This window comes from Maylandia zebra, linkage group LG18 (assembly GCF_041146795.1).
Source record: "Maylandia zebra isolate NMK-2024a linkage group LG18, Mzebra_GT3a, whole genome shotgun sequence".
Taxonomy (NCBI): Eukaryota; Metazoa; Chordata; class Actinopteri; order Cichliformes; family Cichlidae; genus Maylandia; species Maylandia zebra.
In genome coordinates, this window is record NC_135184.1 from 6819375 (window position 1) to 6832045 (window position 12671).

The window sequence follows — 12671 nt, forward strand, 5'->3', positions numbered from 1 at the left end:
AGCGAGAGCATTCACTCCTTCCTGCTTCCTTGTTTACACTCGGCGGGCGAAAAAAACGAGCCGTGGCTAAATTCTTGCTTTAAGTCAACAGAATGCAGGAATTTCACGGGAAGACGCCACACATAAGATCTTAGAATCTGGAAATTAATTCAAATGTCTATCTTTTAGTTTTTCTACCGTGTATGTGTCCGCGAAATGTTTGAAATAAATTGTTTCCGAAAAACAGTCATAGCTACAGCTTAACTCGACCCCTTTATGTTAAAGTTTTCAAAAGGGTAATTGTTTTAATTTAGCATGGTAAGAGAAGTATATTCATATTCATACATTCAATTTTCGGAACAAGGAAATTTCAAATTAAACAACAAAAGTCGAAGTGTGCAATAACAGTGCTACAGTGATAGTTTTGTAACTTGGACACTCATGTTTACAGAGCAAAGTAATGCTGCTTTCTAGTGCCCGTAAGAAGCAATTACACTTTGAAAAGCCGAAGCAGATTAAGAGGAATGTATTGCATTTTGTTTGAGACATATTTTTTTTAACTTAAGAGTACACGGAATTTATATTTAAGAGTGCAAACTTCATAGACTCCAATAAGAAAGTGATGCTTGTGTTGGCAGTTATGTCTACCACAATCAACCAAATAGCCCTGGGCATTTAAATTCAGCTGGATGTTTGATAGACAGTGATTAATAATAATAATAATAGATTGTATAGAGTATAAACTGACCACACAATCTAAAGAACAAATAATGTTTTATAGTTACAAAATAGAGGTTATATTTGGACTGTTAATGGTTACCTCACCTGTTAGAACTACATTATAAACTCAGACTTGTTTCCTGGTGCTAATTTTCCGTATAATGTCAGTCTGTTTAAAAAATGTGCAGATAACTGTGGTTTACTGCAGATTCCGTGATGTACTTGCTGGGTTCCTTTATTTAGCACTGACTGGCTGACCCCTGAGCCACCATCTGTCCTCTTGTATGCCTGGAGAGGCTGCACTGTTACAACAGCGCCACCCGATGTTATCAAAGAGTAGTCCTCTTCATCTCAAACGGTGTGGCATAAATTTATATAATTCAAGAAAAAATGATTATGTGTGTTGTTGGGTGCAATGCATTGATGTATACAACATGAGTGCAGCATGCATTACATTCACTGTAGTGTAAACCATTCTTTCAGCATTATGATGATTGATATTAGTATTAGTCTGACTACAGTATTTAAGTTTTCCCAGTTTTGCTGTCCATCATTTTGTAAAGGTTTTGTGTCATATACTTTAACTAGCACAGCTTTATATTACAAAATTACATTGTCTTAATGCTCCCCCACTGCTGCTCCCTCCTCCTCCTCCATCTCCTTGGCCTATCCTGTAGCCAGAGGATGGAGTCTCCAGATGGCCAAGTACCAGCAACAGAAGGGGGACCCTGGGGTGACACAAAGGCCTGACAGTGGGGAGTTACATATGACCTGGGCCAGACAGCTCTTTAGCACAAAATTAGCCTGGGATAACTACACAACACAATTTCACGCTGATAATACCATCAAAGAAGTATTTGAGCATCTGCCATGGCCTTTCCAGCTTGACTGCCATATTTCTGGAAGATGCATGGCCTTTTTCGGGAAAGTCAAAGTTTAAAATGTGAGGGTAAAGTAATGTCATCTCATGATAACCATACACAAAATGATGAAGATACAGAGGCTTTATAGCTGTGTTTTTTCCAAGTATTAATTTGCAGATTAAAAAGATCAATTGTAGCATCTTATACCAAGTGAAAGACTGCAGGTAATGTCTGCAAAGGGGTAGGCCCATCTCCTATGGCGTTTATTGTGCTTACTGTGCATCCTAAAACCATATACTATATTTTCATTGAAATTGCAAATGGAAGATGTTTCTGTTTGGGGAAACACTGATATTAAATAAGTGCAATACACATAGGAAATTCTATAAATGCCATAACTGAGCTTACCAAGAAGTAGTATATTTGCTCTTTTAATAAAGGTTATGCCAAATAAGATTTAAAATCATCTTAAAGAGGTACCACAGCAGTGCACCACAAGAGGTCACTACTGAAACACATATGGTCCTTGGTTATGTTGACTGGTGGATACTTAATTTTAAATCCTCTTGAAACTAGGAGCTTTTTAGCTTGCGTATCTCAAGACATTAATTATATTACAGATTGAAGTTTGTAGCAGCCCATCACACTACCACCATCATATTTAACTGCTGGTATAAAGTTCCTGTTATAAAATGCTTTGTTAGTTTTATAACAATTGTAACATGATTGAAACCTTCCAAAAAACTTTAGAGTGTATATATCGCCAGTTCACAGAATATTTTTCCAAAAGTCTTGGAGATCAGTAACATGTAGCATTATTCATGAATCATGATCTTAACTGAGGCAAGTGAGGCCTCCTTGTTCTTTTGTGCCCTCGTGGATGAGTCGTCAATGCATAATTCTAGTAGGCTGTAACTTCCAGGAAGATTCAGCACTGTTCCAAGTTTTCTCCGTTTGTCCATAAGGGCTCTCACCATGATTCACTGGAGAAACAACGTTTTAGAAATGGCTTTGTAGCCCTTCCGGACTGATAGATGTCAAGGACTTTTAGGTTTTTTTTAACTCGGGCCATGATGTGTTGCTTTTTAAGATCTTTTAGCCTGCTTGACTTTGTTATTGTTATAAAATATTAAAATGTGTTTCATGATCTGAAACGTGAAAGTGTGAGAAATATGTAAATGAATAAGAAATCAGGAAGGGATCAAATACTTCTTGATGGTACTGTGTGTGGTTACTTGTGGGGCATATCAAATACAGGCTTTCTTGTCTATTAAGAATGGAAGTTAATTTTAGACTTTGGGAAGTGTAATCATCTGAAAAATTGACTCATGGTCAGCTTCTACATCTTCTACATCTCATTATTGTTTTTACTCTTGCTGTTTTTAATATAGAATAAATGCCAGCCAATGACTGTTGCTTGTTTTGTTTGCCAGGATATCCCTTTATTTGGTGGATTTTCTAACCTGTTCTTGCTTTCTCTAGAAAGGTTGAAGGCCAAAGCCATTTTCCCCTTCACCCCTTTGCTTGTTGTAGAAACTGGATCCACTGTTGCTCTGCAGCTACATATATCTGTACCAGAACGTCAGTGAGATGTTTCTTCATTTGCCTCCCTCACTATAATTATAGGTTACTTTCTTTTGTTATGACAGTGTGATTGCACATTTCCTCTGTTATGTTTTGTGCAAATGATGATAAACAAGTGCTCATATATCCAAAGGTGAGGTTGTTTAATCCATTGCGACAGCTGCTGTGGCTGTGGTTGGTGGCCTGTGAGTACTCCAGCTGTGTTAAGAGTTAAAATAGCCTCCCAGCTGCATGCTGGCACTACATGATGGAGCGATCCTGTTGAAACACTGACCATATAAACCACACACACACTTTCTGCATACTTCAAATTCAGCAGTTCTCTTTTCTTGTACTAAACCTCGCACTGCATCCTTTCTTGGCACTATAACTCACTGTGTTCAGCCAGAGGAAGGCGATCCATGTGATCCATGCATGTTCTGAGGAAGCTGTTCCTGAAAGCTCCCCACATGGGTTTGGACTGGTTTTTGTAAAGGGGCTTGTTTTAATCCCAGGTGAGGCAGTAGACAAAAGTAGTAAAGGGCTGGGTACACACGAAACTTTTAATAAGTGGCGTCTCATCAAATTAGATGTTGGAAAAAATAAAGTATACTTCACTGAGTAATAAAAAGAAATGTGCACTGGTGGTGGAAACACACATAATTCCCAAGTCTTTAATTACTTATTAAGTCATTTCCTATTACCAAACTTAATCTCTGCCTAATCCTAATTCGTCCTTTAAAACCAAACTCAAGTCTTAACTTTAAAGCAGCTTCTTAAGTCACAGAAACAAAAGTGTTCCACTTTGGAGGATTTCACACAGCTTTCTGTCCTTGTAAGGCAGAATTACAAACACAGTAAGTTGCTGGTTTCGGCTTTATTTTCATTCAGTGTGTCGATTCTCATTATTTCTTCCCTCCGCTGCCCCGTGGGCGCCAAACATTACCCACACTGACCACAGCGCGGAGTCACGGTGCAACTCCGGCCATCACTACTAGAGGTTGCATTTAAGTCCCGCTCGTAAGGCCTGCAATCCTGAAATAGCAGTTCTACCTCTAATAGGTTGTGGTATCTGTGTGTATCATCATGTCCGTGTTTTATTTCAGTTTCTCAAGAAAAACATTTTGGCCAACAGCGTTTTTTTCCATGGTCAAAATTGTTTTTTGGTAATGAGTCTGTGTTAATGTACCTAACTGAAATCTGTGCATTTTACCTATTTTTCTGGCCTTTCGGGAAATAAAATTAAATTTATACCCGAGTAAATGAAAATCTACTTAAAAAAATAGAATTTTTAATGAGGTCTTGGTTATTTTTCTTTTGGGGAAGGACAAAGCCTCTTTGGATAAGCTTAGGGTTCAATATAAACTGATCAATAGAATAAACCTTAACTTGTATGGTAAATGAAATAACCACATTCTACCGACTGATATAGCTAGATTGTAACAAACTGGTCCAAGTCGAGCACTGATTGCTAAAATAGATTTTTCTTTAATTGATTTAAGTTGGTCAACTTTAGTTAAACTTTACCAGGTGCACGTGAAGGCAACATATGACCGCGCATTAGCTCAGCAGAGAGAGAGGGAGAGAGAGGGATTGGGATCGAGAGAGGGAAGGAAGGAAGGAGAGAGAGAGACACAGCTAAACAGGTGGTCTGAAAACACGCAGAAAACAATGTCGTCCGGCGGGGAGAGGCGGAAAGACCGTTAGCTCTCGCTTCTGTGAAGGAATACCGGGACAGCCTCGGAGCAGAGCAAACGAAAAACCCATGCTCCTTTTAATTTTCTCGCGGATTTCTCCTCCTCCTCTCTTCTCGGTTTTGCTCCGAATCTGGTGAAGATCTCGGATACTAAACCATGAAAGTCACGGTGTGTTTTGGCAGGACCCGGGTGGTTGTGCCGTGCGGGGATGGGAATATTAAAGTCCACACACTCATCCAGCAGGCTGTCATGAGATATAAGAAGGCTATCGCCAAGGTGAGTGGCGGCTACTTTGTTTTCTTGCGGCTTTTGTTTTCCTGGAAACAATATTGCGCCGTGCAGGCAGGCTCTGCGGGCACGCTCAATATGGCGCAAAGTTCACACAGATGCAAAGAAGAGGGGGTGAACAAAAAGAGGGGCTTGTATTTACTCTCTTGCGCTTGCTTTGCACAATTTGCTCATCTCCAAACCGTGAGCGTGTGTGCATTCGCCCGTGTGTTGGTGCTTTCAAAGAAAGGCGCACCGCCATTGTGGTTCTTGTGTTTGTAAACCCACAAAACTTCCACAGGGATTTCTAACTGCGGCACACAACACAGCGGTCCGCGTTTGGCTGCAACCTCGAAGCATAAAACGTGAATTTCTAACGCCGATCTGGGCACGCACTTTTTGTAGACTTCGCATCCAAGTTGCAAGTCCACGGGGTCGTGCCTCTGAAAGTTGCCAGCAGAGATTAGCCTACTAGCGAGTTAGCCAGCAGGCTGCAGGAGGAGGACTTGCAGGACTGAGGTGATTTGGCACCAGGTCAGTGCAATTAGCAACTGGAGAGGCCTAATGTATATATCCCGTTTGAAGAAAGGGACTAAAGAACCACGTTTCTGCTCTTTTATTTGGTTCATCATAGTGGCTTGAAGGTTCAGTTGGTATGTGCAGGTAATGATGGAGCAAATCAGCAATGCAAGAGAAAATAGGGAGAGGAAGATCACACTCGGGGACTTTTTGAAAAGTTATGTAAGGCTGTAGGTAGAATCATCAGAGAAGGAGCTGTCTTCAGCTGCACGGCTGGGTGAGCAGGCACTGGGCCCTGCAGGACGGACAGGGAAACTGCAGAGCCAGTTCCAGCTGACTGTTGGGAGATGTGATGGACCTGACACATAAATCATGCAGATAAAATGGAAAGAAAAGAAAATTTGTAGCTGCAGATAACCTCTGAATTATCTTAGTGTTCGAGGTTGTCTAGTGAGATAAGATGATGCTGGGGAACAGCAGGATCATAGAATATTGTTTCCAGTAGCGCTGACCATTTACATCATCATAATCTGATAAATATTCACTTACAGTGTTGAAATATTCAATGGAGTCATGGCTTGGAGTGACTAAAGCTTTTACATATTCCTGCTTTAAGAACACTTTTGATCCTTATGTCATTCCCTTGATGGATATTATGCCATTAGTTGGTTAGATGTTACAGGTAGTAATTTTATTATTATTCCAGCTATTTCAAAGAATTGAAGTTGCTGCAAATTATCAGTGGATGTAATTTGAATACTTGTGAATAACGGGCTAGTCTCCTTTAAGGAACAAACCTTAAGCAGCAACTCGGGTTTCATAATTTATGAATGCTTTTCCCATCCGTGTGCTAAGTTTAAGCTCATCTCTTTCTGCTGTAATGATAGTGACCCACCTAGAAGTCCTACTGTATTCTCCTCTCCCTCTCCTTTTGAATAATTCAGCTTCAGCAGCCAGGATAAGATCTCTGCATGTTGAGAGGCAGGTTTAAAGAGTTGCTCTGTGAACCTTGTGTGCTGAAACAATACTAACTCAGTAAAGCGTTGTGAAGAAGGTTGAGTGACGTGCAGGATTGGAGCATTTCTTAAATAGTTTTACAACGTGAAGTAGGGCATGAGCTGCAATGTCAAAGTGGAACTGTGTGATTAGCATGATGTTATAGAGGCTGGTGTGTGCAGTTGTATTTGTCCCATATGTGATTTCTGTGACTGGGATGTAACAGATTTCCACTGACTTTCAAGTTTCAGATTGCTGCAGCTGTAAGACAGAAAACTAGCCAGCAAATAGGCTGACACTTCACTTAAAATCTAGACACAATCTTCTACACCTCTTCTAGACAAAAAGAAAGGACAGATTTTCCTCGTGAAAAAGTACAAAATTTGCTACCTAACCCAAAAGCAGTTTGAACAATATTATTTTCTTTGTGATTATTGGGGAGATTGAATCTTTGTAAGAGCATAGATTGTGTTATGTATAATGTGCTGAACCTAAAGGCTGACTTGACTCGTAACACAATTTGTAAGGTCTGGAAAAAATCCCATTTAAATCAGGCTTCACAGTAGTAAGGTTAGATTTATTGCCTGGTGCTACACATGACTTTTTTTGTGGTTACTAGCTGAAATTGTTGTTGAACTTGGCTAGAAGCTCACTTAACTTTAATAGCTATGTTTTTAGACTATTGTCACAATTTAGCAAAGGGCGATCGTCTGGAAAACTCGACTTTGCCGCTTTTTAACGCCAGTCGATGGAACTGTGGTGGGAGCGGTGGCACCGAGGCCACTTTTGATCTAAATAAAATAAACCAGAGCTCTTCACGCACTCCTCACCCACAACTTTAAATCCACAACACTTTAGTCACTTTATCCTCTTATATCTGCGTTTATTGCTTGAACCCCACCCAGCCCTTTTCGTCGCAACCTAGCTTTGAGCAAGAGTCTCAGGAAGTTTGTTGGCCACAGATGTCGTGTTGAAGATCACAGCTTTTTTGCTCGACCCACCTTTTAATAAGATGACCAAATTTATGTTGGGTGTTTTCTCCTGGTTCACTGTTTGCATGGACCTTCTTGTAACTTCCCCTGTCATTAGAGAGGAATGCTTCCTGCAGAAAAGGGAAAAGTGCACTTCTGAGGGCCTTTTGCCATCTCATAAGCATGGAATTAGAAAGATGAGGACACAAGGATAACTGTTTACATTGTACAGTGCTCTCACTTAGACATCTGACTGCACTCGAGAGCAAAAAGCTTTAATTTCTCTCAACGCCTAGGAGAAAAAATATTGTGTCAGATGATCTTCCACTCTCATTTTTCCTTCCACAGATCATAATGCGGATAATCTCTTATGTTCACCATTTAACCAAGAGTGTGGAAACAGCTTTTAAATATTAGACCCTGTGCTTGAAAACTGATGGTGTATTGCTCCAAACCTTAAAGGGGCTGGAATGTTGGCATGTCAGGAAATTTTTTGATAATATTTTTTGTTGGATTGTTCCCAACGCCCACAATCCTCCTCTAGATATCAGGTGTCTGTTAGGTCATTTCCACACGAGCGCACAGCCCACGAGCATGTACAGTTTCACACTGCTGATGCTTCCTCTGGCAGTGTCTGGGCTATTGTGTTCATACTTGACCATTGAGGCAGAGATTTAACATGACGTTGACCTGTTCCAGACAATAGAAGCAGATGGCTTAAACAAATTAAAAAAAATATTTCCCATTTATCTCAACTGCAAAATGCTGATAAGCACACTCATGATTATTTCATTACCAGTGGCATGTATGTAACTAGAGGAAACTGGTCTTTAGGGCAGGGCAATATGGCCAAAAATATTTATTACGATATATATTTGAAAATTTGCAATAACTGTATACTGACAATATAATTGACACGAGACAAAGTACTTTACAACTCCACAACTTTATTAGTTTAAAAAAAATCAATTTATTTTCACTTAAGCAAGCAGCTGTTCTTTGGCCTCACCACCACGCTAGTTGAAGCGGACGCCTCTTCACGTGCTTTAACTGCTTTGTTGTACTCCAACAACTGCTTCTGCTTCAAACACATTAGTGCTGTTAGCTCGTTAACGCCGTCCAGCCCCAAGCACGGGGCAATCCGCGGTAACTCGTTAACGGAGATTTGCCGCGTTAATGCAGTTATGGCATTAACGTCATTTTACCGAGATTAACGCCGACAGCACTAGATGAAATAGGTTTGCGGTAGGGCTGTTCGATATAACGTTATATATGGGATGACGATATAAAAACATCTATTGTTTCATTTTACGCTATTGTTTGTTTCGTGGTGTCGCAAAATAAACTGTTTACGGCAATATTTTTTCATCGTTTTGATGGACACTGCAGTGTCTATATTCATCTCTTAAAGTTCTCTCTTTCTCTTATATTTAATATAGCCACACTACAGACGGACAAGCGCCTGTTTTTATGCGTTGTCGTTAGCAACAACGACGGTAAAACCATCGCGTGTCTGCTTGTTTATTTTCTACATAAACCTTTCACAATAAAGCTCAAGATCCTGTTGAGACTTTTCAAAATAAACTGAATCACGTGAAAGAGCAGATTATTTACGGATGAGAAGCAAAAAAGAGCTGCCAGGTGCTAAAAAATAAACCTTAGACTCAAACGTTAGAACAGGCGTTTCCCCGCAGCACGCCGTGTAATAAATACTCACAAAGAACATGGCGGCCGTTACAACTTATGTCTAAAAATGTCTCGTTTCATACATCGATTACAACACTCGACTCCAGGTACACGACGCCCAGCTGGAAACACTTCAGCCAAGCGAGATTTGCAGAATTTACAGAAAATGTTAAATTTTTGTGATTTATATCGTTATCGGACGATAGATGTCTTATATCGGGATATGAGATTTTGGTCATATCGCACAGCCCTAGTTTGCGGTGTTTCCTCCCTTCGCCACGACGGCCCGCTTGCAGCATGTTCTACAAAAAATTGTGCTTTGGTTGCACAAGCTAACATATGGCCCAGCCCTACTGGCCTTTAAAAATTATGGATTTTTTTTTGGGTGGGGGGGGAGCTTACTTTAAAAAAAAAAAAAAAAAAGGATATAAAAAGGATAAAGGGTTTGATCAAGTGTCAGAGTTGACACTTTGGTGGAAAAACCTCCCTCAGTGTGGCTCAAGCTCAGAAAATCATCACATTTGAGCAGCTGTCAACTGCTGTTGACTGAGCCCAATCTGTCTGTTTTTTCCTTTTAATCTTATCCTGATGTCATTTCAATGTGCTTTAGTGTGCTCAAGATATTACACAATTCATTACACAAATGACTGTTTTTAATTAGTGTGCATCGGCCTTTGATGGCTGACTGAGCCTGGAGATATGCGCTAGTGCGTGTCGTGTGAGAGTTAACCGCCGCTGTTCTGGTCATACGCTAATGGATTAAAATGTTTTCCACTAGATGTATTCTTCATCTTTAAAGCGAAAGTTACAGCTATTGAGGCTGGCCCCATTTTTGTTCAAACAAGCAACACAATTGCATGCATGAAATGGTACATTACGCTTGGCATGGTATCGATGAAGGATGGTGTCATGTATCCATTGGAGTGCAAAGTGTGAGCAGAAAAAGCCTGAATGACAAGTGTGCTCTGCTAAGGCAGCATTCACTCAGGGTTTGTTAGAGTGAAGTGTCTCTGGTCTGCTTTTGATGTGGTTTATTCTGTGGGTTGTTTCCATGTGATTCTTATCATTAAAGTTCCTTCTGTTTGCCACAGTCGTCAAACACCTAGCACCTGTTTTGGCATATAGCAGTTTGCTTGATCACGTTTTGCTTGTACGTCAGTAAAACTTGTTTATTCCTCCTGTTTTCTTGCCAGCTATGCAAGAATAGTGTTATTGATGTTATCGGGGTATTTCCAAAGTACTGACTCAGTTTGACATTATCGAAACATCTAAACAGTACGTGGTTATATTTGTTTGCATATGGGGCGTGTACGTGCCAAGCATACTTTGAGCTATTTATTCCAACTCTGGCAGGAAGATGAGTAGTCCTTCCTATCTAAAGCGATATTATTCAAGTTCAGGTTTCAGAGAAACTTATGTAACCTTTTCTATCCATTTCCTGACTGAGGCCGACGTGCGCAGTCAGACTGGACACTAACAGTCTTGTCGTTGAGGTTTCTAGTGTCTGACTTGTGAGAGTAATGTGAATGTACAGGGAGCATTAATGCTTATCCAGGCAGCATCGCTTACCTGAACAATTTCCATCAGAAAAGAACCATATCCTGTTTAAGTTTATGTGGAAAGATCTTTATGCACTTCAGAGACGTTGAACTGATTTTTGTCCTTGGAACTAGCTAAACCTAAAGATGTGACTGTGCAGTAGCTCTCCCTCGTGTCAGGTCACAAACCTTAAAAATTTTACAGTTCAACTGTTTGATCCTCACGTCACCAGGCTGTACCAGCCAGGGTTTCCTGCTTCCAAAACGAGCACAGTGCAGGATTAAAAGCTTCGCTGATGATCCCCGGGCCGCTGACTTTGCCCTTGACCAAACTACTGTGAAAAATGTTCTAAAACATGACCTGGCACAGCGTTTCATTTCCTAAAGGAGCCTGTTAAAGACACGCTGGGATGAATGAGCGGTTGAAAGAAAATGAGCAAAGTGAGGCTTCCTGTGTGAATGTGGAATAATAATAATACAAAAATCAGGTTGAGATGATCCAAGTATATAAACAGAGTTTTTGCAATTTAAGAATTTTAAGTGTGAAATCACTGGCTTTAAACAGCTAAAGGGATGGTTATCGAGAGCAGCTCGTCTTTTTTCCCAGAGGTTGTGAGAAAGTCTGCCCGTTCTGCGTCACATGATGACGCTCACGTTACCACTTTTCCCACTGTGCTTCTTTGCTGTGCTGTGCATTCTGAATGCTCCACCCCCGTTACAAAACGCTGCTTCACTGTAAGGCATTATACAAGCGAGCTGTTATCCTTATCATGTTGCATATCGTGACACTGATGTGATTTAGAAAATAAAGAAAATAAAGAAGAGTCACTATCGTCAGTTGCCGCTGGGCTTTTCTCAGGAGGAGACACCCCAGCAGCACTGGAGTCACTATTGGGGAAGAACAACTGTTTAGGCGGAGAGGGAGCGAAATGCTAAGTATGAGGTTGTAAAGTGCTGACTGCAGAGTTCTCACATTGTGGGAAGACTGCTGCTTCTTTTGAAGTTCATTTACATTTCAGAAGTTAAGCTCATGTTGTTATCCACAGCTGTTTACTTTAAAGTTAGCACATGAATATTAAATTGACACTTCTTTAAATTGCCTGTAACACAAGAAATCTGTGTTAAGACGCACAATCATTAAGGCAACCCCGACAGAAGATTAAACTATTGCTGCAAGTTCAAACGGTTGTTGGGAAAACTTGGTGAAAATCTTTTATACTGACAAGTTTCATGGGGTTATTTATAATAATTAACATTATATTGACATATAAGTTTTTTAAATTGACTTTCTTCTTCATCATTTTCTTAGCTCAGGCTTTATGATGGTTTGGACATGTGTAAAGGAAGGACAGTGGATATACTGGACAAAGGATTTTGAATATGGAGCTGCCTGGCAGGAGGAAAAGAGAAGACCTCAGAGGAGGTTCTTGGTTGTCGGTGTGACAGGATGCTAGGGATAGGTGTGATGGAGGCAGGTGATCTGCTGTGTTGACCCCTAAAGGGAGCAGCTCAAAAAAAAAATACTATCCTAATATTATTCATTCTCGACTTTAGGGTTATCTCCTTGTAGGGCTCTGGAGCTATCCCAGCACAGCTGCTACATTTTAGATTGCTTCCTAGAACCACTTGAATTTAAGTGATTGTGTTTTCATCTTGGACCTCAAACTTGCTCAGAGAGCAACTGAGCAGCCTATCGTGTTGAGGATCATCACGAGTGCTTAGTGTTAGCTCTCCAAAGAAATGTTTTTGTTAAAGGGTTCATGGTCGCTTGTAGTTTTCTTTTCCCCCCCAAAACTGATGGGGTTTTTATTTTGAATTTGTTCCCTGGTGTGAGGAGGCCAATTCCGACTTCGACTGACCATCCTGATGAAT

The 12671-nt window shown here is 40.5% G+C and overlaps 1 protein-coding gene across 10 annotated transcripts in view; it reads left to right on the forward strand.

Moving 5' to 3' along the window:
• Positions 1–4724: 4724 nt before the first annotated feature.
• pard3ab (par-3 family cell polarity regulator alpha, b) overlaps positions 4725–12671 on the forward strand; it is a 248872-nt gene continuing 240925 nt past the window's right edge. For all 10 annotated transcript variants that reach the window (XM_004565537.4, XM_076876530.1, XM_076876531.1 and 7 more), the window contains exon 1: positions 4725–5098. In XM_004565537.4, coding sequence (XP_004565594.2) covers positions 4979–5098 — 120 coding nt within the window. In that variant the 5' untranslated portion in view covers positions 4725–4978. The remainder of the gene's footprint in view (positions 5099–12671) is intronic.